We start from the raw sequence: 22,359 nt of genomic DNA on the forward strand, positions 1-22,359 counted from the left end.
TAACCAATCACAGAGCAGATGTGGATTAAACGTGTGGAACAGGAAATACTCAACTACAGGAGTAAAAGTACTTCGTTACTTGCTGTAACTAACATGAACGTGTTTACTGAGCTAACAGTTGTTAGCAGCTCCGTCAGAACTCTGTTTAAAAAGTGGAGACTTTTCACGGCTCCTCTGCACCTGGGACCTCAGAGCAGCTGGCTGAGAGAGGACCGGTCTCTGCGACCCGAGGCCCAGTCACGATACTTTCAGAGCCGAAGTGTCGGGACACTCGCGAACAACCAGAAACCCCAGCGTGAGACTCTAACCCTGCTCTACCGACCGGGAACACATTCAATCATCATGTTTCCAATGGAGTCTGGTGAGTGAGTGTGAACCTTTGACGTCCAGAGCCAGACTCTTCCAGGAGCCGGAGAACTGGACACAGTGTCCGCACCACGACGAGTAGAACTGGACCAGCCAGGCCGAGGACGAGTTGGTGACAGCGGGCTTCATGCTGCTGCTGCTCAGGATCACCAGCGGGTCCTCCTCCGTGTACAGCCGGGCCGCGGCTCCCAGGCACCCGGGGACGAGCCAGAGCAGCGCCGCCGCTTTCAACCAGGCCCGGGACATGGTGTGTTCCTGGGGGAGAGTCACCGAGAGCAGCGGGGAGAGAAGCTCAGAGCAGCGGATGGTTTGAGTCGTTAGTGTCGTGAAGAGACCCGGGGAGACATGAGAGAGGAGGGACAGAGAGGAGGGACAGAGAGGAGGGACAGAGACATCACTCTCAGCCACTTTCCAACAACCAGAAAAACTACAACTTCATGTCCACTGCGTCGATAACAGGAGATCATCGATCCCTGATCACAGATCATCGATCCCTGATCACAGATCATCGAACCCTGATCACAGATCATCGAACCCTGATCACAGAAGGGATCACACATTCATCTGATTAATTCTGTTGCCGTGGTAACGCTCTGACGTGGTCTCTGGTAGAAGTGTAGTTTTCTGTCTTCGCTGCGGAGTGAGACATGTTTCAATAGACGATCTTTATTTAGCTAAGGCTGACGTGAGGAGTGACGTAGGCAAGGCGCAGATTCTACGTGGTATACGTGATATATATATATATCACGTATACCACGTAGAATCATATATATATATATATACATAACCTTTAAAAAAGATGATATATTATACATATTTTTCCAAATAAAATGTTTTGTTATTGATTTGATGAATGGCGTTTATTTCTCTGCTGTGTGCCTTCAAAGGGTTATCAAAGGGTTATCAAAGGGTTATCAAAGGGTTATCAAAGGGTTATGTCACATATAGTTCATATCATCTGTTTGAAATCATTGATCTTTGTTGTTTGTTCCTCTTTAAAACAAATAAACAAACTGTCAGTGAGGCTTGACTCTGATCAACTTTAATTTGAAAATCTTGCACTTCCGGTTAAGCAGTCGCTTTCCCGGCTCACTCGGAGTCTTGTTACCATAGCGACGCAGCAGCGGACACAGGAAGCAGGTGAGTTTGTTTTTGTCGGTTAACTTTTTCTTAAAGGTCAGGGGTTGGAGGTCAACTACTGTCTGTTCTTCATCCTCAGCCAGACCGGAAACAAAAAGCAAACGACAAACAACAACAACGACATGTCATCACCTAGGATGGGTGTGGTCAGAGACTCCATGTTGACCAATCCGCTGATGATCAAGGTAAAAACAACATCTGTCTGTGATGATGAAGATGATGCAGATGTTGATGAAGATGTTGATGAAGATGATGATGATGATAAAGATAATGGTGATGAAGATGATGATGATGATAAAGATAATGGTGATGAAGATGATGAAGATGTTGATGAAGATGATGATGATGATAAAGATAATGGTGATGATGATGATGAAGATGGTCCCTCTTCCTGTGTGCAGGCGTCTCTCGGTCAGTCCAGGTCCAGATGTTTTTCACTTTCTGGTCCAGATTTTACTTTTGGAACCAGCAGCAGCTCAAGGCAGAATGGAGGCGTGGCCGAAGGTAAGCCCGCCCTCTGTAAACACGTCTGTCCGAGCTCATACCAACAACGTTACCTACGCAACATGAAACGTCTCCGCCCACCCCTCACTCCGCCCATCCCTGGGGGAAGTGATATCATTTGTTTTCTGTGGATTGTTTTCATCTCTGATATTAAACAACTACAACTCCCATGGACCTGTGCAGTGAGCTTTACTGACATGTGGTATCTAGCCTCAGTGCTGTGGCCTGCTGGGAGATGTAGTTTCTGTCTCTGTGCTGTCTCAGTTCTGTCCAGCTGGAGGGTTCAGCCCAGACGAGAAGAGTTGGCTCCTCACAGGGTTGTGGTTCCGGACTTCGTGTCTCTGAACCGAAACGCGGTGAAGGCCGGACTGGTCTCGTCCAGTGAGCTGCGTCAGTACCGGGCCCAGGTGGGGGGGGGCAAGACAAAGCATCCAACATCCAAACAGCAGGAAGGCGGGGCTTCACAGCAGCTGGTAGTTCCTGACATCACAACCAGGTCGGAACATAAAAGAGTGATAATATGTTATTGATCTCTGATTGATGTTGACTGATCCAGGGATGTGTCCATCAGGCCGTCGTCTCCTCTGTCAGACCTCCTCTCTCATCAGTACGCTCGCCGCTGGAAGGACGAGCAGCTGAGCAGGATTCAAACCAGCAACCACCACCAGCAGCTCAGGGTGAGAGAGAGAGAAGCTCGGACGCCCTCTCTGTGTGTGTTTGTGTGTGTTTGTGTGTGTGCACTTGTTTTAGTCACATTATGTGGACGTTCAGATGACAGCTGCTGTGCACTTCAGGATAATCGTAGATTGTTCCAAAAATAATCTTAGTACTACAGATGAGTCGGAGCCTCCCCGATCAAATGTTTTGATATTTATCAATATATATATATCACATGTATGAACCACCTCTCAGCCACGACTTCATCCATAGTTTATTTTCTCTTTTCTTTCCTCCTCCATGTTAATTTTCCTCTGAGGTAACTTTGATGGTGAGGGTAATGCACCAATGAGTTGTTTGCCAACCATCATAAGCCTTAAAGGAGAAGTTCAGTTTTTTCAACCTGGTCCTTATTTCCAGCATATGGTTTGTAGATCTACTCACCCATAAAGGTTTGGAGTAGCTTGGAGTCCTTCGGACGCTTTTAGATCCTCACGTGATCGGTGTATATCACTACAACGCAAAACTAGCAGCAGCAAACTCCGTGTAAACAAACACAGCTGATCGTCATCTGATCTGCGGCTGCGCGCCTCGGTGACGTCACCCTAGTGAAAGCTCTGGATGTAAACAAAGCAACTTGGACTCACAGGGGACTAGTGCTGGAGATTCATAGTAAATAAAGAGTTTCCCGGCAGATAATGGTTATTTAGAAGCTGTATTGTGGATGCCCCAATCACTTGTGTTGTATGGATATACGCAGATCGCGTGTGGATCTAAAAGCATCCGAAGGACTTTTAGATTCTTTTAGGTTACTCCAAACCTTTATGGGTGAGTAGATCTACAAACCATATGCTGGAAATCAGGACCAGGTTGAAAATAAACAAACTTCTCCTTTAAACGGCAAGTGTGTGTTCTTAGGTTCTGGCAAAATGGTCGAGTGTTTGTGTTCTGATGACTCTAAGATTCAAAATCAGTGAAATCTGTTTCCCATGTTTTTATAATCAGTTGAAAATCTAGCGTCCAGCAGCCTTTACTGTTTGTTCCGCAGCTTTTGAGCAGGTGAAGTTCGTTCAAGAGATGTCGTGCAGCTGCTCATCACGAAGACAATGACGTCATCAGCTGATGAGGATCATGTGATCCAGCTGAAACAAACACATGAGGAGCCTCAAGTGTGTCTGTGTTTGTGTGTAGATGAAACCAGGTTCTGACACCAGGACCAGTCTTCTGAGGAGGAGCAGACCTCTTCCTGCCACACGACCCCTGTTCAGACTGCAGCACTTCACCCAGGTAACTCCAGAGTGATGTGGACGCCAGGCGTAACCATAGCAACTGTGATGTTTTTCTAAAGAAAACCTTCTCCTCCTTAGGTGCCTCCTGCTGTCGACAGCTTCAGGGACCAGCAGGGGGCAGCAGGCTCCAAGTACTGAACCTGTGGGATCATCTTCACAATAAAACCTGAAATAAAATAAAATGTTGTTGTCTATGTGTCCAGACCTGTAAAGAGATATGTGTTGATGAGAGAGTGGAAGTGGTCCATGTACAAGCTGTCCACTGAGGAGGACCTGGAGGGTCGAACATGGAGCAGATACAGAGCACCTTGATCCTGAGCCGGGTGGGGGGGTCGATCTGTTGAAAGGTTCATTTGGTTGTTTTTGGCCTCAAATATTCATGAAAACTAAATCTGTCCATAATTTGTAAATGTCTTAGACATTTTGCTGAGACGCAGAAACCAGGTTGAAAACCCTGGAGCCTGTTCTGATGCTGGTGGGACTCCGAGAGAACGTCTCGTCCAAGATGATGGACAATGTGCTTCAGTCACTTCTGGGCTGTTTATTGTCTCAGGGAGAAGATAGGAGATGATTATTATTATTTAATTATAATAGATTTTCTTTGTTTTAGATTTTTTTTTATTGTATTTATTAACCTTGTTCTGTAGTTTTGCATTTGGTGGATGATGAGAGAAAGGTTCTGTTTGTTTCTCGTGATGAACGATAAGACAGAAGAGAGAGCAGGCCTGCCTTCACCAGCATCCAGCAGTGGAGGGACACAAATAAAACAACTTTGCCAGCAGTTCACTCGCAATGTCACCAGAGAAGTAACCCGGACTATGAGGGATCTGGAGAGACAGGTAGAAGAACCACAGCGTTTATTTAGCTTCTACAGGAATTCGAGGGCATTTAGACTCCCTCAAGTCCAAACAGTCGGCTGTAGCCAACCTGCTGGGAGAGGTGATAAATGATAAAACTCCCTCTGAGCGGCCGGAGGGCCGTCATCACCTGCTGCCAAAGAAGGGAGACCTACAGGACCTGAAGAACTGGAGTCCGGTCTCTCTGCTGTGCACGGATTACAACATCCTGTCCAAAGCTCTGGCCCTCAGACTGAGGGAGGTAATGGCGTCCATCATCCACCCTGACCAGACTGACTGTGTGCCCGGCAGGCGCAATGGTGACGATGTCACATCGACTGGAGATGTTTTGTCTGGAGATGTTTTGTCTCCAGTTCATTGGCAGAAGAGACTGAACTTATTTCCATAGACCAGGAAAAGGCTGTTGACCGGGTTGAACTCCAGTAGTTATGGCCGACTCTGGCTGCTTTCGGGTTCAACCCAGGATTTATAGCCATGATCCAGGTTTTCTACACTGACATTGTGAGTGTTCTGAAAATAAATGGCGGGTGCTCCGTTTAACATCCAGAGAGGGGTGAGGCAGGGCTGCTCTCTCTCTGGTTGTACTCTCTGCTCCATCAGCTCACGATGGTTCAGGTGTTTCCCCGGTGCAGTCTGTCTTTGAAATGATCACATGATCTCATCGCGCTTGTTAACACACTGAGAGATATTGATGTTTGAATTGACACTGTAAATAACTTGGTTTCACTGGTTTCACTGGTTCAGGTGAACTGGGTGAAGAGCGAGGCTCTGATGGCTGCAGAGACGCTGAGGGATCAGGTCTGGAAACAGAGAGGACTCAAAGACCTTGGACACTTCCTGGGAGGTGAGACACACAGGAACCAAACTCTCTCTCTCTCTCTACCTCTCTCTCCACCTCTCTCTCTCTCTCCACCTCTCTCTCTCTCTCTCCACCTCTCTCTCTCTCTACCTCTCTCTCCACCTCTCTCTCTCTACCTCTCTCTCTCTCCACCTCTCTCTCTCTCTACCTCTCTCTCTCTCTCTACCTCTCTCTCTCTCTCTCTCCACCTCTCTCTCTCTCTCTCTCCACCTCTCTCTCTCTCTCCACCTCTCTCTCTCTCTCTCTCTCTCCACCTCTCTCTCTCTCTCTCTACCTCTCTCTCTCTCTCCACCTCTCTCTCTCTACCTCTCTCTCTCTCTCTCTACCTCTCTCTCTCTCCACCTCTCTCTCTCTCTCTCTCTCTCTCCACCTCTCTCTCTCTACCTCTCTCTCTCTCTCTCCACCTCTCTCTCTCTCTACCTCTCTCTCTCTCCACCTCTCTCTCTACCTCTCTCTCTCTCTCTACCTCTCTCTCTCTCTCCACCTCTCTCTCTCTCTCTCTCTCTCTCTCTCTCTCTCCACCTCTCTCTCTCTCTCTCTACCTCTCTCTCTCTCTCCACCTCTCTCTCTCTACCTCTCTACCTCTCTCTCCACCTCTCTCTCTCTCTCTCTCCACCTCTCTCTCTCTCTCCACCTCTCTCTCTCTCTCTCTCTACCTCTCTCTCTACCTCTCTCTCTCTCCACCTCTCTCTCTCTCTACCTCTCTCTCCACCTCTCTCTCTCTCTCTCCACCTCTCTCTCTCTCTCCACCTCTCTCTCTCTACCTCTCTCTCTACCTCTCTCTCTCTCTACCTCTCTCTCTCTCCACCTCTCTCTCTCTCTCTCTCTCTCATTCTGTTTCTTTCTGGATCAATAATCATCGGATGTTAAAACTCTTCAGTCTCATTTTTATCTCCAGACTCTGGTGTTTTTATTTTAATTACATTTACATATAATTTATATTTTAATTTAATTTACATATATATATATATATTGATTTACATTTAATTTTGATCTCGTGCTTTAATTTAATTTAGATTGTAATTGAATTGACATTTAGATTTGATTCTAGATTTTATTGATGTGGTGTTTTTATTTTTAATTTATTTGAATGTAGATTTTTTGATCAGATGGATCGTTCCTCCTCCAGTTGCTCCAGGTTTCGGACCGACTCGCTTCTCTCTCTCAGGCCGCACTGCGCGCTTCTCTTCCGGCCGGACCCTCCGGAGCTCAGCCCGGGCAGCAGCAGCGGCTGCTCGGCGCCTCCTTCCCCGCAGAGAGAGCGTGTTCCCCGGTTAGAGTCTCCTCTGCTGGCCGGTCAGATCCAGCCCCGCTCCGCCGGAGCCTCTTTCCTGATCCGGGACATCTTGTCGGACCGTCGGCCTCTTTCTGACCCGGGACTCGAGACCGAGCCGAGCCGGTCCGGACCGGATGAAGATAAAAGTTTGAGCGGTTCTTTAAACACTGAGTCCAGAGGTGAGAAAATGATGATATGATATAATCTGTTAAATGACCTGATTTTATTTTCTTCAGGTTAAAAAGAAAATATTCTCATTGAATAAGTTTACATTTTTTTAATAGAAGGAAATAATGAATGAGCAGCTGATTATTGATCATTGATCAGAAAATGTCAAATGAAGATTTTCCTGAAATGGAAAGAAAAAAACAAAACAAACAAAAAGTAATTGAATAAATATTATAATTAAAATATTGATGAGAGTGGTAACAGCCTCTGTTAATAAGAATAAGAACCCAGAGTGGGAGCTGGTTCCACAGGAGAGGAGCCTGGTAGCTGAAGGTTCTACCTCCTGTTCTCCTCTTACAGACTCTAGAACCCAGAGTGGAAGCTGGTTCCACAGGAGAGGAGCCTGGTAGCTGAAGGTTCTACCTCCTGTTCTCCTCTTACAGACTCTAGAACCACAGGAGAACCTGTGTTTTGGTAGTGAACTGATCTTTCTGGATGACACGGTGTTATCAGCTCTTTGACATATGAAGGTTTGATTGTTAAGGTTTTAAATGTGAGGAGCAGGATCTTGATATTCTGGATTTTACAGGGAGCCGATGTAGAGAAGACAGGAGTAATATGATCTGTCCTTCTACTTCCTGTCAGCACTCTGCTGCAGCACTTTGACCAACTGGAGACTTTTCTCAGACTTCCTGTGACGTCCTGATAATAAAGAGTTAATCTAGTCTAGAGAACAAATGGACGAGTTTCTCAGCGTCCTCCTGAGACAGGATGTTTCTAATGTTCTTAATATTGTGCAGGTGGAAGAAAGCTGTCCTAGAGACTTGTTCTATGTGTTGGTCAGATGTCCTGGTCCAACAGAACTCAAGGTTCCTCACAGTGGAGCTGGAGGACAAACTGACACCAAGGTGACTCTGTTCAGACAGTGATTCTCTGAGATGTTGAGGGTCAGTGACAACGACCTCAGTCTGAATTAGAAGTAAGAAGTTCTGGCTCATCCAGGCCTCGATGTTCTTGAGACGTTCCTGAAGTTGAACTAAGTGATTAGATTCATCAGGCTTCATAGAAATGTACAGCTGGGTGTCGTCTGCGTAACAATTCAAGATTCAAGATTCAAATATTTTTATTGTCAAATACACAGAAAACACACGTTTCCCTATGAATTGAAATTCTTGTGCTGTCCTTTCTGGAATACCGACCAACATTTACATTAGAATACAATATTGACATCAAATACAATAAGGATATGAAACATGTTAAAAATAAGGCAGAAACAAGGCGAATGAGGTGAATAAGGTGAAGACTGTGCACAACTGAGCAGTGCAAATTGAACAGTAACAGTAACAGTGATGTATACAATATAAATTTAAACAGTACACATGGAATACTTTAAGTTAAAGTGCAGACCAGTGTTGCAGTTGTGAGGTAGGTTAGAGTCCTGTCAGCTGTTGAGGAGTCGAATGGCGGTGGGGAGGAAAGAGTTTTCGAGTCTGGTGGTCCTACATTTAACACTTCTCTACCTCCTGCCTGAGGGTAGAAGTGTGAACGGTCCATGTTGGGGGAGGGTGGGGTCTTTAAGAATGGAGGCAGCTCTCCTGTGAACCCTGCCTGCGGTGGTAAATGCTCTGCAGAGAGGGCAGTGAGTTCTTGATGATTTTTTCTGCTGTCTTCACTCTCTGCAGGCGTTTGCGGTCCATAGTAGATGTGCTGTCGTACCACACGGTGATGCAGCTGGTCAATATGCTCTCAATGATGCAGCTGTAGAAGTTGCTGAGGATCTTAGGAGTCATCCCAAACTTCCTCAGCCTGCTCAGGAAGTACAGCCGCTGTTGAGCCTTCTTGATTAGCTGTGTTGTGTTTAATGTCCAGGTGAGGTCGTCACTGAAGTGGACCCCGAGGTATTTAAAGCTGCTCACCCTCTCAACTTCAAGCTCCCGGATGAAAAGGGGTTGATGAGGTCTCCTTCCTCATGTCCACTATCAGCTCCTTGGTCTTGTCAGTGTTGAGGGTGAGGTTGTTGTCCTCGCACCTTGACACCAAACTGGCCACCTCCCTCCTGTAGGCCGCTTCGTCTCCCCCAGTGATGCGTCCTATCACTGCGGTGTCATCCGCAAACGTCAGGACGATGTTGTCTTTGTGGGAGGCGACACAGTCGTGGGTGAACAGGGTGTAGAGGATGGGGCCGAGGACACAACCCGATGTTGGTGATAATGCTGGCTGAAGTCCTGTTTCCTGACAGACGGAGGCCTCAGAAAGTCAAACAGCCAGTCACAGAGGGTGGGGTGCAGACCGAGTGTGCAGAGTTTATGGATGAGTTTGTTGGGGACGACCATGTTGAAAGCGGAGCTGCAGTCGACAAAGAGCATCCTTATGTAGGAGTCCTTGTTTTCTAGGTGAGAGAGGGAGTAGTGGAGGGCAGCAGCTGTGGCGTCTGAGGTGGACCTGTTGGGCCTGTAGGCATACTGCTGGGGATCCAGAGTGTCCGGTATGCTGCTCTGGATACAGGAACAATGAGATGTGGTCGGAGTGTCCGAAGTGGGGGCGGGGAGCTGCCCTGTATGCACCTCGTATGTTGCTGTACACGTGATCCAGGATGTTCTGAGGATGTCGATGTGTTGGTAATATTTGGGAAATACAGTCCGTAAATTACACTGGTTGAAGTCTCCAGCGGTGATAAGGACGGCATCAGGGTGAGTCGTCTGTAGCGCGCTGATGACATCATGGAGTTTGCATCTGATTCAATATGGAACTGTCAATCAGGGGGACACTTCCTTAAAAAGTCCAGTTGGGACAGAGTCTAAAAGACAAGTTGTCGGTTTACATGATGAAACTAATGAATCAGTTCAGAAGGTCAACAGAAGAGAAGTGGTTCAAACATAAATCTGGTTCTATGGTTCCAGGACCAGACAATGGATCTGTGCTCTTCACGGGGAGGAGGTGGTGGATCTGATCCCTGACGGTTATAATTTGATTTGTGAAGAAGCTCATGAAGTCATTGCTTCTCAGAGTTAGAGCAATAGATGGGTCAGTGAGTAACAACACACTTCAGCACTCACTGACCAATCACCTGACAGGACTGATGCCATCTCTCCCTCAGTGCAGGGCGGGAGCTCGGACCAGGCGGCCGGTCGTCAGAAGAAGCCTCGTAAAGCTCGCACGGCATTCAGCGACCAGCAGCTGTCGAGGCTGGAGAGAAGCTTCCAGAAGCAGAAGTACCTGAGCGTCCAGGAGAGGATGGAGCTTGCTGCGTCTCTGCAGCTCAGCGACACACAGGTGAAGACCTGGTACCAGAACAGAAGGTAACGTCCACCAGACACACAACAAACACACAACTACACAATGATATGACTGTCCCGGTCTCTTTGTGTTTCTGTTTTTCATGTCTATAAAATACAACACATTTTAGTATCAGGTTTTGTAACTCATATTGAAATGTTTGTTTTGATGATCAGAAAGATCAACAGCTCAGTGTGTTTCTGTTTTACTTACAGGATCAGTAAGTACAACAGAAACAAATCTGGAGCTTTTAGTGCCGAGGCCACGTTATCTGTCCCATGTTCATCAGTACGATGATCACCACGTCATAATGGATCTTATGTTCTTACTGATAAATTCTACATTAAAACGTTGCAGATAAAAAAAGATAACAATTGAAAATGTTCCTTATTTTCTTCAGGACCAAGTGGAAGCGACAGTCAGCTGCTGGTCTGGAGCTGCTGGCTGAAGCCGGCAGGATGTTCCTGCCCACACACTACCTGTACCCTCCTACCCCGCCCACACTGGACCTATACCTGTACCGAGGCCACACCCTGCATCAGCACACAGCCGCCGCCCTGATGCACAACCACAAATCACACCCACACTGACGGCATCGCACTCTAACACCTGGGAGGACTGAGAGAACTTGGAGGACTAGGACTAGGAGGAGGTTCAGGTTCCCACTGAACAACACAGGGGTCCAGAGCAGCAGCAGCTGGTTAATGATAAAACTGTGATTAACAGAATGAAGCTGAATCTCTGGTTCAGGAAGCTTCAGTTCATTGGTCGGACGGATGTGACATCACAAACTCTCTGGAACAAGCTGCACAAGGTCGTCATCGTCTTCTAACAGATTTATTACTGAATTCACTTCAACTTCCTACGTCACTTTCATAAACACATTGTTTTCTTTTTGATATTTGATTATTTTAGAATGTTTTTACCTCTGCCCCAAAGGTTTGAGTCGTTTCTTCATGTTTGTCTTTTACATGGTGCTTTTTAAATATTGTTATAAAAACAGGACATTGAAGGTGACGGAGCTGAACAACGTGTGTGAATAATAGCGTCAGGTGCACTTTAATGTTTTTATAAAAACTTTCCTCTCAAAACATTTGGAATCAATATTTGTTTTTACATTTTCAATAAAAATCTATTGAAATGTTTTGGTCTGTTTGACTCTTGATGTTAAATCGTCTCTGAAGCTTTTATTGACTCTTCGAACTAAAGTGTAGTTTGATGCTGGACTGGTTCAGATCATCGACTGTAAATCAAGACGACGCCTCGTCTCCACTTCCTCCGTAAATGAATCTAAAATATATTTGTTGTGATGACATCATTTTCAGTCAGAGTCTGTGCTGTAGTGACTGCAGAATCGAGGTCCCGCCCCTTACACCTGCTCAACCAATCCTGAGTCAGTGTCAGCTGTCACTCATGACGTCTCCGCCTGTTTTTACATCATTAATAACAGATTAAACCAAACTGATGAGAAACACTTGAACAAACATCAGAGAGAAGAACTGAAACGACAGAAACATCTTTAAACATTTATTTAATGTCTACTTTGAGTTTTAATCAGTTAATGAGGAGACATTTGTTCATGTCCCATCTGCTAACATGGAGGTTTATGATCTATACTGCAGTCAGACACCAGGGGGCGATAGAGATGCTTTGGCTTTACTTTTTGAAGTGACTTTGTGTGTGTAATACTGCGTTAATGTTGTTGTGTGTCTGACCTCAGCAGTGACACACTCTTTGTTACACACTAAAAACAAACGCTCGTCTCTCGTCTTCAGTGCGAACTCTGACTTCCTGCTGACAACTGAACGCTCAGGTCACATGAGCACTCGCCTCCGGTTGATGTAATGAACGTTGTCACGTGATGAGGAGCTGTGAAGGTTAGCACCTTGCTCATGGGCACTCCAGCACCTCCTCCTCTTCTGATTGACCAATCGTCTTCTTCTTCTTCTTCTTCTTCTTCGCGTCTTGTTCGTCCAACCCGCTGGAGAACTCGGAGTGGAGCAGACGGACGTCCCTCTGACCGAGACCGAACCTGACGGGACAAACAGTTATTGTCCGTAAAGTTTAGGGTTAATCTGTAATGTGCCTTTAACATGACGCTGATACCGCCTTCTTCTCATTGGTTAGAACATGTCACATGATCGAAGGGATACAGGTTTAATAAAAACTATAATAAGAGGAACATTTTTAAATGCTGAACAAAGACTTTGTTGATGGTTCTGACGGAACACAGAACAACTAGAAGTGTGAACAGCCTCTGGTTCAACTCCCTGTTTCTCCAGCACGAGCCAATGAGCTCGCAGCAAATTCACAAACAGGAAGTTTTAATCAGAACATTTATAAACCGAGGATCACCTGAACAACCCCGACACACAACTGATGAGCACCCAAAGGATTATGGGAGGTGAAGCCAAAGAGTAACACACCTGTAATGAGTGTGTGTGTGTGTGTGTGTGTGTGTGTGTGTGTGTGTGTGTGGTCAGACCGTGTCCAGACAGGTCTGTTGTGAGGAGCAGCAGTTAAGAACAACAACACACATTAAACACACACTCTGACACACAACGTGTGACTGAAGAGACGCTGCTTTATTTATTAGGGTGTGTGGGTCTGTGTGTGTCTGTCATCTCAGCAGGGGTTGTGTGTTAATGAGCAGACAGATGTGTCAGACACACACACACAATCTCTGTTGTGTGGTCGTAGCGTGTTTTTCTTGTTGCCTGCAGGAAACAAAGCTTTTATTGTGAAACAGCGGCAGCAGGAAATGTGAAAACACACTCACCTCCTCTCAGCCCGTCCTGCCGCCTCGCTGCCGCTTGTCTTCTTCTTCTGGTTCTTCTCTGGGCTTCTCGTCTGTTTGTTGTTGTACCGTTTGGTCCCGGGGCCCGGAGCACCACAGCTGAGACTCTGAGGAGCGTCTCTGAGGCCGAAGCTCTTGGCAGCGTGTCCCAGGTGGAGGGAGCGGATGTGGAAGATGTGCTTGAGGTGAGCGGGGTAGGTGGTGTACGCCCGCAGGAAGGACTGAAAAGCTGGTGACATCACAGTGACATCACAGGGATATTAACCAACCAATCAACCGACTGAGCAACAAGATCTCCAGAGAACAGTGAACGTACCTTTCTTGGCGTTCTGCAGCGACTCAGCGTCGGCGTGAACAAAGTTCTCGAAGTGCGTCTGCAGAACAGTCGCTCGCTCTCTTATCTCCTGCTCCAGAGCTCGAGATGACGTCTGGTGGAGAAACATCTTGTCGCCGTTATTCATCACAAACACCAACTGAACCAATCGGCTGAAACACTGAGCAGCCTCCGTGCAGGTCATGTGACATGGCGTCTTACCTTGCTGTGGTATTTGCCCCGCCCTTTGTACGCATCATCCATCATCAGACTGGACAGGATATCCAGCAGCTTCATCTCTGATAGGCTGAAACACAAAAGACCCACCCCCACAGTGAAAAGCATGTCTAGTACAAATCCTCGAAGGTGTATGGCTGAGATGGCTGTCAGTCAACAGACCTGATGTTGTGATTGGTCAGCTCACTAATGAAGGCCGTCTCAGCGGGGGTGAGGAAGAGGAGGCTACTTCCTTGTCCTCCTATTCGAGCCGTCCGACCGACACGGTGAACGTACTCTGCCGCCGCTGACGGAGGAGTGAACTGAAATTTCAATCCGCCATTAATGACCTCAGCGAAGAAGAAAGCTCATTAAATAATCATTAGAGAGTGAAGGGGGCGTCCTCTCTTCTTCACTGAGAGTCCAGCTCCGACCATCGGAGGAGTGGTCTCAGCTGATACCTCGACCCTGAGAATCACCTCCTCTCACTGTCCTCTCACTGTCCTCTCACTGTCCTGTCCTCTCACTGTCCTCTCACTGTCCTCTCACTGTCCTCTCACTGAACAGACAACACAGAGACTAAGACCTGAGCCCGACACTGAAGAAACACAGACACGTGGACTGTGAACCAGTGGTGAACATCATAGTTGTGCATCGCTGCAGTTACACACACACCAGAGACAGACAGACAGACAGAGAGACAGACACACAGACAGACAGACAGAGAGACAGAGACAGACAGAGAGACAGACAGAGAGACAGACACACAGACAGACAGACAGACAGAGAGACAGACACACAGACAGAGACAGACAGAGAGACAGACAGAGAGACAGACAGAGAGACAGACAGAGAGACAGACAGAGAGACAGAGACAGACAGAGAGACAGACACACAGACAGACAAAATTTACCTGAACAATCCAAGTGACCTGAGGAAGATCCAGACCTCTGGCTGCTACATCCTGAAACGTGTAGAACATGTGGAACATGTAGAGCGTGTAGGACATGTGGATCATGTAGGACATGTACAGTGTGTAGGACATGTAGGACATGTAGAGTGTGTAGGACATGTAGAGTGTGTAGGACATGTACAGTGTGTAGGACATGTAGGACATGTAGAGTGTGTAGGACATGTGGATCATGTAGGACATGTAGTGTGTGTAGGACATGTGGATCATGTAGAGTGTGTAGGACATGTGGATCATGTAGAGTGTGTAGGACATGTGGATCATGTAGGACATGTAGAGTGTGTAGGACATGTGGATCATGTAGGACATGTAGAGTGTGTAGGACATGTGGATCATGTAGGACATGTAGAGTGTGTAGGACATGTGGATCATGTAGAGTGTGTAGGACATGTGGATCATGTAGGACATGTGGATCATGTAGGACATGTAGAGTGTGTAGGACATGTGGATCATGTAGGACATGTGGATCATGTAGGACATGTAGAGTGTGTAGGACATGTGGATCATGTAGGACATGTAGAGTGTGTAGGACATGTGGATCATGTAGGACATGTAGAGTGTGTAGGACATGTGGATCATGTAGGACATGTAGAGTGTGTAGGACATGTGGATCATGTAGGACATGTGGATCATGTAGGACATGTGGATCATGTAGGACATGTAGAGTGTGTAGAACATGTGGATCATGTAGGACATGTAGAGTGTGTAGGACATGTGGATCATGTAGGACATGTAGAGTGTGTAGGACATGTGGATCATGTAGAGTGTGTAGGACATGTGGATCATGTAGGACATGTAGAGTGTGTAGGACAGATACAGACCGTACACAGCAGAACTCCAGACTGAGACACTGAGAACTGCTGGAAGACCTCGTTACGTTCCTGTTGGACAAAACAAACACACCCTTATTGATCAGCTGATCACATAACAGAACCACACTGAGAGGCGGGGTCTGACTTTCACCTCCTGCTTCAAGTTGCCATGGAGACGCAGGAAGCTGAGCGGAGGCCTCTGATTGGATGACGGCCCAGAGAGGACAGAGGTGAAGAGACAGTGCAGGAAGTCGACGACCTCGCAGCTCGAGGCAAAGACAATGAGTTTGTTGTTCTGAGAAAACTAAAACACAAGGAAACAGAAACCAATCAGGCTGCAGCAGCCGATCATGTGACTGACGACTCATTGACCAATCAGGAAGTTCATGTAGAAAACAGCAACTGACCTGACGTTCACTAACAACCTGTTTGACTTGAATCTATTTATGTAATAAACAACTTTAGATTGAAACTAACTTAACTAAGCTTTTAATTTCATTACGTTGATGCCACAAACAATAAAAAGAACAAAACTCTGAAGATAATAAAACGAGAAGAAATTGTTCATTTAAATTCACAACAATCCAACTTTATATATTGATATTTATAGATATATACTTATATACATTTACATTCATACGATGTTTTAATAATGTACCTGACATTTGTCCAGTATGAACGCAGCCAGACACACCAGTCGGATCTTACTGGGAACCACCACCACAAACTGCTTCAAGGCCTCGGGCACTGCAAAGCTCTCTGATTGGCTGGCTGGGCTGGGGTCAGCGGTCCCAGCGGTGATGTTAGTGAGGTCAGAGGAGGCGGGGCCAGACACGTGGATGCTGACAGGGTCGTTCAGACAAACATCAGCCAGGTGCGTCACACCTGGAACACAGCAGGACAATACAGGTGAAAACAGCTGCAGCGTCTGATTGGCTGTGACAGACGGGGCCAGATGATCCAATCAGTTGTTGTCATGGATACCAACACACACTCAGTGACTGAAGTACTGTAAACACACCGAGAGTCAGTCTGAGCTGTCAATCATCACGTCTGTCTTTATATCAAACATCAGAGAGAACGAAACGTCTTTGATGAACATTTATTTAACGTCTCGATGAGTTTTACACGTTATGATATAAAGTTAAATACCTTGTGTGTCTGTCTGTGTCTGTGTGTGTCTGTGAGTGTGTGTGTCTGTCTGTCTGTGTCTGTCTGTCTGTGAGTGTGAGTGGTTGTATTTATATAGAGCTTTTCTAGTCTTGAACACCACTCAAAGCGCTTTACACTACAGTTTTCCATTCACCCATTCACACACACATTCATACATACAGTGCTTCTATGTTGTTCTATTGGGCAGTTTGGGGTTCAGCATCTTGCCCAAGGACACTTTGGCATGCAGATGGGAAGGCTGGGGATCGAACTTCCGACCTTCTGGTTGGAGGCGACCGCTCTACCCCTCAGCCACAGCCACCCTTGGGTTAGGGTTAGTGTGTGTGTCTGTCTGTGAGTGTGTGTGAGTGTGTGTCTGTCTGTCTGTCTGAGTGTGTGTGTCTGTCTGTCTGTCTGTCTGTCTGTCTGTCTGAGTGTGTGTGTGTGTGTGTGTGTGTGTCTGTGAGTGTCTGTGTGTGTGAGTGTCTGTCTGTCTGTCTGTGTCTGTCTGTCTGTCTGTCTGTCTGTCTGTCTGTCTGTCTGTCTGTCTGTCTGTCTGTGTGTGTGTGTGTGTGTGTGTGTGTGTGTGTGTGTGTGTGTGTGTGTGTGTGTGTGTGTGTGTGTGTGTACCGTGTGTGAGTGTTGCAGACAGCAGGACGTTCTGTCTCCTCGGTCCTGTAGAGTTCAGACTGTTCAATATGACGGTCACTTCTTTCTCAAAGCCCAGATCCAACGTCCTGAAAACACAACGACGAGACACGATGACGGAGACACGATGACAGAGACACGATGACGGAGACACGATGACAGAGACACGATGACGGAGACACGATGACGGAGAAACGATGACAGAGACACGATGACGGAGACACGATGACGGAGACACGATGACGGAGACACGATGACGGAGACACGATGACGGAGACACGATGACAGAGACACGATGACGGAGACACGATGACGGAGGGACACGATCACTGCTCCAGACAGAACACAACGTCCACACATAACTTCTGTCTGGAACTTCCTCAGCTTCTAGTTCACTGTGGATCTGTGTGGTGACATCAGGTGGAACAGATGTTCCTCAAGGTTCTTCAATCGTTTATTTTATTAGTTTACTTCAGATTAAAATCACGACATCAGCAGAGAGTGGTGGGAACAGATCATTTTATGTAAGAAAGTAAAACAAGAGTGAGAAGGTTACCTGTCGGCCTCGTCCAGGATCAGCCAGCGTACGGAGCTGAACACGATGCTCAGGGTGTGTTTGATATGATCCACCAGACGTCCAGGAGTCGAGACCAGGACGTTGATTCCTTTACGGAGCCTGAAGAGAAGAACAGCGTTTACCACCTCCTCAAGGACACGCCCAGTCCAGCAGAAGACACACCCTGCCACAGCACCTCTGGTATCCCGAGGAGAGGAGGCGGAGCTACGTACCTGGCCTTCTCTGATTTCCTCTTCTCTCCTCCCATCAGAACACCTGGGACGATCCAGGTAAACGGCTGCAGACAGAGAGACGATGAATGATCAGACAGGTCACATGGGCAAATAGAAGCAGGAGGAGGAGTCTCGCTACCTTCAGAAGTTTCTGGAAGATCTGCAGCGTCTGCTGGGCGAGCTGATGGAGGGGGAGGAGTCAGAGATTAATGTTATGACAGCAGCTGTCAGATTACGCTCTGATTGGACGAAGGCCGAGACAACGCCCCCGCCCCTCATCTCGTCTCCCAGAGGAAACAAAGAAACAAGGCGGCCCTTCAGCTGAGGAAGAGAGGGGCGTGGTCAGAACACGCGTGATCAGACGAACCTCTCTCGTAGGGACGATGACGACGGCCAGAGGACCGTCTGACCTGCTGACCTTCGGCCGCACCAGCTGGAGACTCTGAACCAGGGGGACGGCGTACGAAAGCGTTTTACCTGCAGACACGTTTGACCACGAGGGACTCGATTAATGAATCATTCACAACGTCACCACTTCAACCAGCTGACATGTGACCTGTGTGGTTCTCACCTGATCCCGTCTGAGATCGGACCACAGCGTCTCGTCCCGACAGAAGAACTGGGATTGTCTGTTTCTGAACACTGGACACAAACAGCAACGTGAGTCTTCTACAGACTCATATGAGGTCAGGTGACCTTTGACCTCTGACCTCTGGTTCTTTCTTCCAGTTGTTCAACTGTTGGTTTAACTTTAAGGTCTCGACCTTCTACAGCCTTCAGATCTATATTGTGATTTGGTTCTATACAAATAAACTGAATCGTAGGAAACAGTCGCTACAAAAACATTATCGTGTGTGTGTGTGTGTGTGTGTGTGTGTGTGTGTGTGTTTACTGACCTGGTCAGTGTAGAAACATTCAGGTCTTTGTTCAGGGTCGCCACCTGTTGGACATGAAACAATCAGAACACAGACGTGTGACCAGGTGTGTGTGTGTGTGTGTGTTACCAGGTGTGTGTGTGTGTGTGTGTGTGTGTGTGTGTGTGTGTGTGTGTTACCAGGTGTGTGTGTGTGTGTGTGTGTGTGTTACCAGGTGTGTGTGTGTGTGTGTGCGTTACCAGGTGTGTGTGTGTGTGTGTGTGTGTGTGTGTGTTACCAGGTGTGTGTGTGTGTGTGTGTGTGTATGTGTGTGTGTGTGTGTGTGTGTGTGTGTGTGTGTGTGTGTGTGTGTGTGTGTTACCAGGTGGGGGTGTGTGTGTGTGTGTGTATGTGTGTGTGTGTGTGTGTGTGTGTGTGTGTGTATGTGTGTGTGTGTGTGTGTGTGTGTGTTACCAGGTGTGTGTGTTACCAGGTGTGTGTGTGTGTGTGTGTGTGTGTGTGTGTGTGTGTGTTACCAGGTGGGGGTGCAGGTCCAGCTCTGAGAACGAGTCACTGGTGAAGATTTTCTCTTTGAGCTGAGAAACTGTTGAACTGAAGAAAACGGATCCTGATTAATATGCAATGAAGTGAACCAGTGACATCAGCAGGAATATGAACCAATGAGATCCAGAGGAGGATCTGTGCAGCCAATCAGAGGAGGAGCTACATACCTGAGGATCTCAGGAATATCTGGGTTGTGTTTGAACAGAGAGGAAGTCTTGATGCTGCTCCTTCCTGCCTCCGCCGCGCCATCCTTCTCCCTCTTCTTCTTCTTCTTCTGTTGTGCACCCCCGGCTGTCGGCTCAGGGGGTGGAGCCTGAAGATACCAAACACAATAACAAACAACACGAGGTCATGAAGTTCATCATATCATGTAGAGCTGCACGATATCAGTTGAATGTTCTCATGGAAATGTACTGAAGAACTACTTCATGTCCCAGCAGACATTTGTCTTCATGCGTCCCCCTCTGTCTCTTCATGTGTTGCAGAAGTTGACCCTGACACATGACACTCTTTCCTCTCCAACACAGAATGGACTGATACCCCCCCCCACACACACACACAGAGAGACACTTAAATATGAGCACAGACACACCCCTTTCTCATCTCACTCACATCCTGTGAGACCCTTTCAGCAGAAAGCTTCAATAAAACTCACTCTGGGACCAAAGAAACGTTCTTCAACAAACAAGTGATGATCAGGTGTTCACCTGTAAGTCTTCAGGGGGAGGAGCCTCAGCGTCAGCCTCCTGTAGCCTCATCTGCTTGAATGAGCGTTTCGTCTCCTCTGGGGCGGAGCTAAACTTCCTCTCCTCCGCTCGCTGCTTCTTCTGAACATCACACAGATAAACATTCACAGACGAGCAGCTTTTATTATGAAAATCACTTCTGGTTTAAAAACACTGATTTGAGACCAGCTTCAATCCCTTTCAGAATAAAAAGACTCTCACGAGTCACTGAAACGAGGAAACTGACTTTCCACAATAAGGCAACTAAATACAAAAGCTTACATAAATCACTTTTAAATAGATAAACGTTACCAACACTACAAAAACTAACTGGATAAAGTTGATGATAATTATACATATCTTACTTTACAAGCTATATAATTATTGATTAGCTTTATATTGCTTGTTATGAGTCTTTTTTCTTCTATACTATCGATAATCATGAAACCGTGATATTTCCTCTGACAATAATCGTTTCACTACTTTCTACATTTCATAACAAATGTGATGATTCTGGTCACGATAAAACATTTTTTTCATGTCTAAAATTATTTGACAGATAAACTCACTCTGGCCCATCGCTGCTGAGCGCTCAGAGGTTTCCTCCTGCAAGACGGAGCCGAGGGAAAACTGCTGCTGATGTTCAGACACAGCTGGTCGTCTGCTGATGACATCATGCACACACCTGAAAGAGAGACAGAGAGAGACACACACACGCACACATTAGAGACGTGTTTGTGGTTTTTACCTATTAGTTTGTATGTGTGTATGTGTGTTTGTGTGTATGTGCCTTTGTGCGTTTGTGCGTATGTGTGTACGTGTGTTTGTGTGTATGTGCGTTTGTGTGTATGTGTGTTTGTGTGTATGTGTGTTTGTGTGTATGTGTGTTTGTGTGTACGTGTGTTTGTGTGTGTGTGTTTGTCAGCATAATTAACACACTTCCAGTAACAGTGATGTGAGTCAGAGACCTGAACATACGACTCAGTCACTTTAAGTTAGAATCAGAGACCATGAGAATAAAGTGATGATTTGTTCTACGTGTGATGTCAGAGGGAAACATCTTCTGTCTCTGAGTTCAACTGAAGAACAGGAAGCATCTTAGTTTCAGAAAGAAACTAAATCCTTGACGTTGTGTCTCATCAGCTCCACGTGGTCGTCAGTATCAGGACTCTGTGTCTGTCTGCCAGACTTCCTCCACAGTTTGTCTTTCACACAGCACAACAAGTCCTCTGCAGGATTCAGGTGAGGACTTGTGAGTATGGTCATGTGCACCTCGGGCGAGAGCATGGAGGAGAGAGTTGGTGAAGTGTATGTGTGATATTGGGACATTTACACTGAATGGAGTAAATGAGTCTGTTTCTATGGGGGTTTGTATTTATATGCCCCCCCCCCCATCGTAGTGGTGAGGAGATACTGAAGGACTTTTCATTTTCAGTGAACTATCCCTTTAATCATCCAAACTTCAGTTTGAAGTTCATCTAAAGTAATCACCCAGCTCTACCTCTCTCTCTCACACACACACAATAAACCTCTCTCTCTCTCTCACACACACACACACAATAAACCTCTCTCTCTCTCTCTCACACACACACACACACAATAAACCTCTCTCTCTCTCTCTCACACACACACACAATAAACCTCTCTCTCTCTCTCACTCACTCTGACCTCATGTTAGCACGTTTCTTCACCTGATAGTGGACAGCAGCTGTTTGTCGGTGTGTGAGTCTGTGTTTGTGTCGGTGTGTGAGTCTGTGTTTGTGTCGGTGTGTGAGTCTGTGTGTGAGTCTGTGTGTGTGTCGGTGTGTGAGTCTGTGTTTGTGTCGGTGTGTGAGTCTGTGTTTGTCAGATAACGTTAGCATCATGCTAACAGCAGCAGTTTCCGGTTTGTAAACAGATTTAAACTCGTGAAATAAATAAAAACAGAAAAAATGAAACTCACCGAACAGACCGACGCACGTGAGAAACACTTCCTGATGCGTCACAGGAGCCACGCCCCTCCACAGATCACAGACTGCACATGCGCAGCAGCTTCTTGGATGGTCGCCATTTTGGAGACTGCGTCATAAAACACTCTTCCCCACTTCACTATATAGTACTATATATATATTTATATATATATATTTA

General features: G+C 46.6%; 3 protein-coding genes across 10 annotated transcripts in view; 1 reads left to right on the forward strand and 2 right to left on the reverse strand.

The window, feature by feature from the left end:
• Positions 1–900, reverse strand: part of qsox2 (quiescin Q6 sulfhydryl oxidase 2) — a 7,819-nt gene extending 6,919 nt beyond the window's left edge. The window contains exon 1 of the mRNA XM_069523178.1: positions 378–900. Within this exon, the coding sequence (XP_069379279.1) occupies positions 378–612 (235 nt within the window). The 5' untranslated portion in view covers positions 613–900. The remainder of the gene's footprint in view (positions 1–377) is intronic.
• Positions 901–1,094: 194 nt separating this feature from the next.
• On the forward strand, positions 1,095–12,404 carry LOC109645234 (cilia- and flagella-associated protein 77). Of its 7 annotated transcripts, none has more exons than XM_069523187.1 (9): positions 1,095–1,506; positions 1,586–1,691; positions 1,908–2,010; positions 2,275–2,506; positions 2,582–2,687; positions 3,859–3,954; positions 5,558–5,657; positions 6,769–7,127; positions 10,219–10,350. In XM_069523187.1, the coding sequence occupies exons 2-8, from the start codon at positions 1,629–1,631 to the stop codon at positions 6,948–6,950; spliced, it is 882 nt and encodes a 293-aa protein (XP_069379288.1). In that variant the 5' UTR covers positions 1,095–1,506; positions 1,586–1,628; the 3' UTR covers positions 6,951–7,127; positions 10,219–10,350. The 7 variants fall into 7 exon arrangements, with proteins under 7 accessions (XP_069379288.1, XP_069379290.1, XP_069379289.1 ...); XM_069523189.1 differs by having other exon boundaries at positions 6,802–7,127; XM_069523188.1 differs by having other exon boundaries at positions 1,590–1,691.
• ddx31 (DEAD (Asp-Glu-Ala-Asp) box polypeptide 31) lies at positions 11,907–22,328 on the reverse strand. 2 transcript variants are annotated; one of them, XM_069523176.1, is made up of 21 exons: positions 22,175–22,328; positions 20,802–20,917; positions 20,215–20,334; positions 19,675–19,820; positions 19,480–19,555; positions 18,986–19,029; positions 18,661–18,731; positions 18,457–18,566; positions 18,229–18,270; positions 18,090–18,154; positions 17,857–17,976; positions 17,283–17,389; positions 16,159–16,385; positions 15,652–15,804; positions 15,510–15,569; positions 14,632–14,682; positions 13,902–14,041; positions 13,725–13,809; positions 13,506–13,617; positions 13,172–13,418; positions 11,907–12,424 (listed from the first exon to the last, which is right to left on the reverse strand). In XM_069523176.1, the coding sequence occupies exons 2-21, from the start codon at positions 20,907–20,909 to the stop codon at positions 12,283–12,285; spliced, it is 2,226 nt and encodes a 741-aa protein (XP_069379277.1). In that variant the 5' UTR covers positions 20,910–20,917; positions 22,175–22,328; the 3' UTR covers positions 11,907–12,282. The 2 variants fall into 2 exon arrangements, with proteins under 2 accessions (XP_069379277.1, XP_069379278.1); XM_069523177.1 differs by lacking the exon at positions 22,175–22,328 and adding an exon at positions 21,924–22,027.
• Positions 22,329–22,359: the final 31 nt, after the last annotated feature.

This window comes from Paralichthys olivaceus, chromosome 4, assembly GCF_024713975.1.
Source record: "Paralichthys olivaceus isolate ysfri-2021 chromosome 4, ASM2471397v2, whole genome shotgun sequence".
NCBI lineage: Eukaryota > Metazoa > Chordata > Actinopteri > Pleuronectiformes > Paralichthyidae > Paralichthys > Paralichthys olivaceus.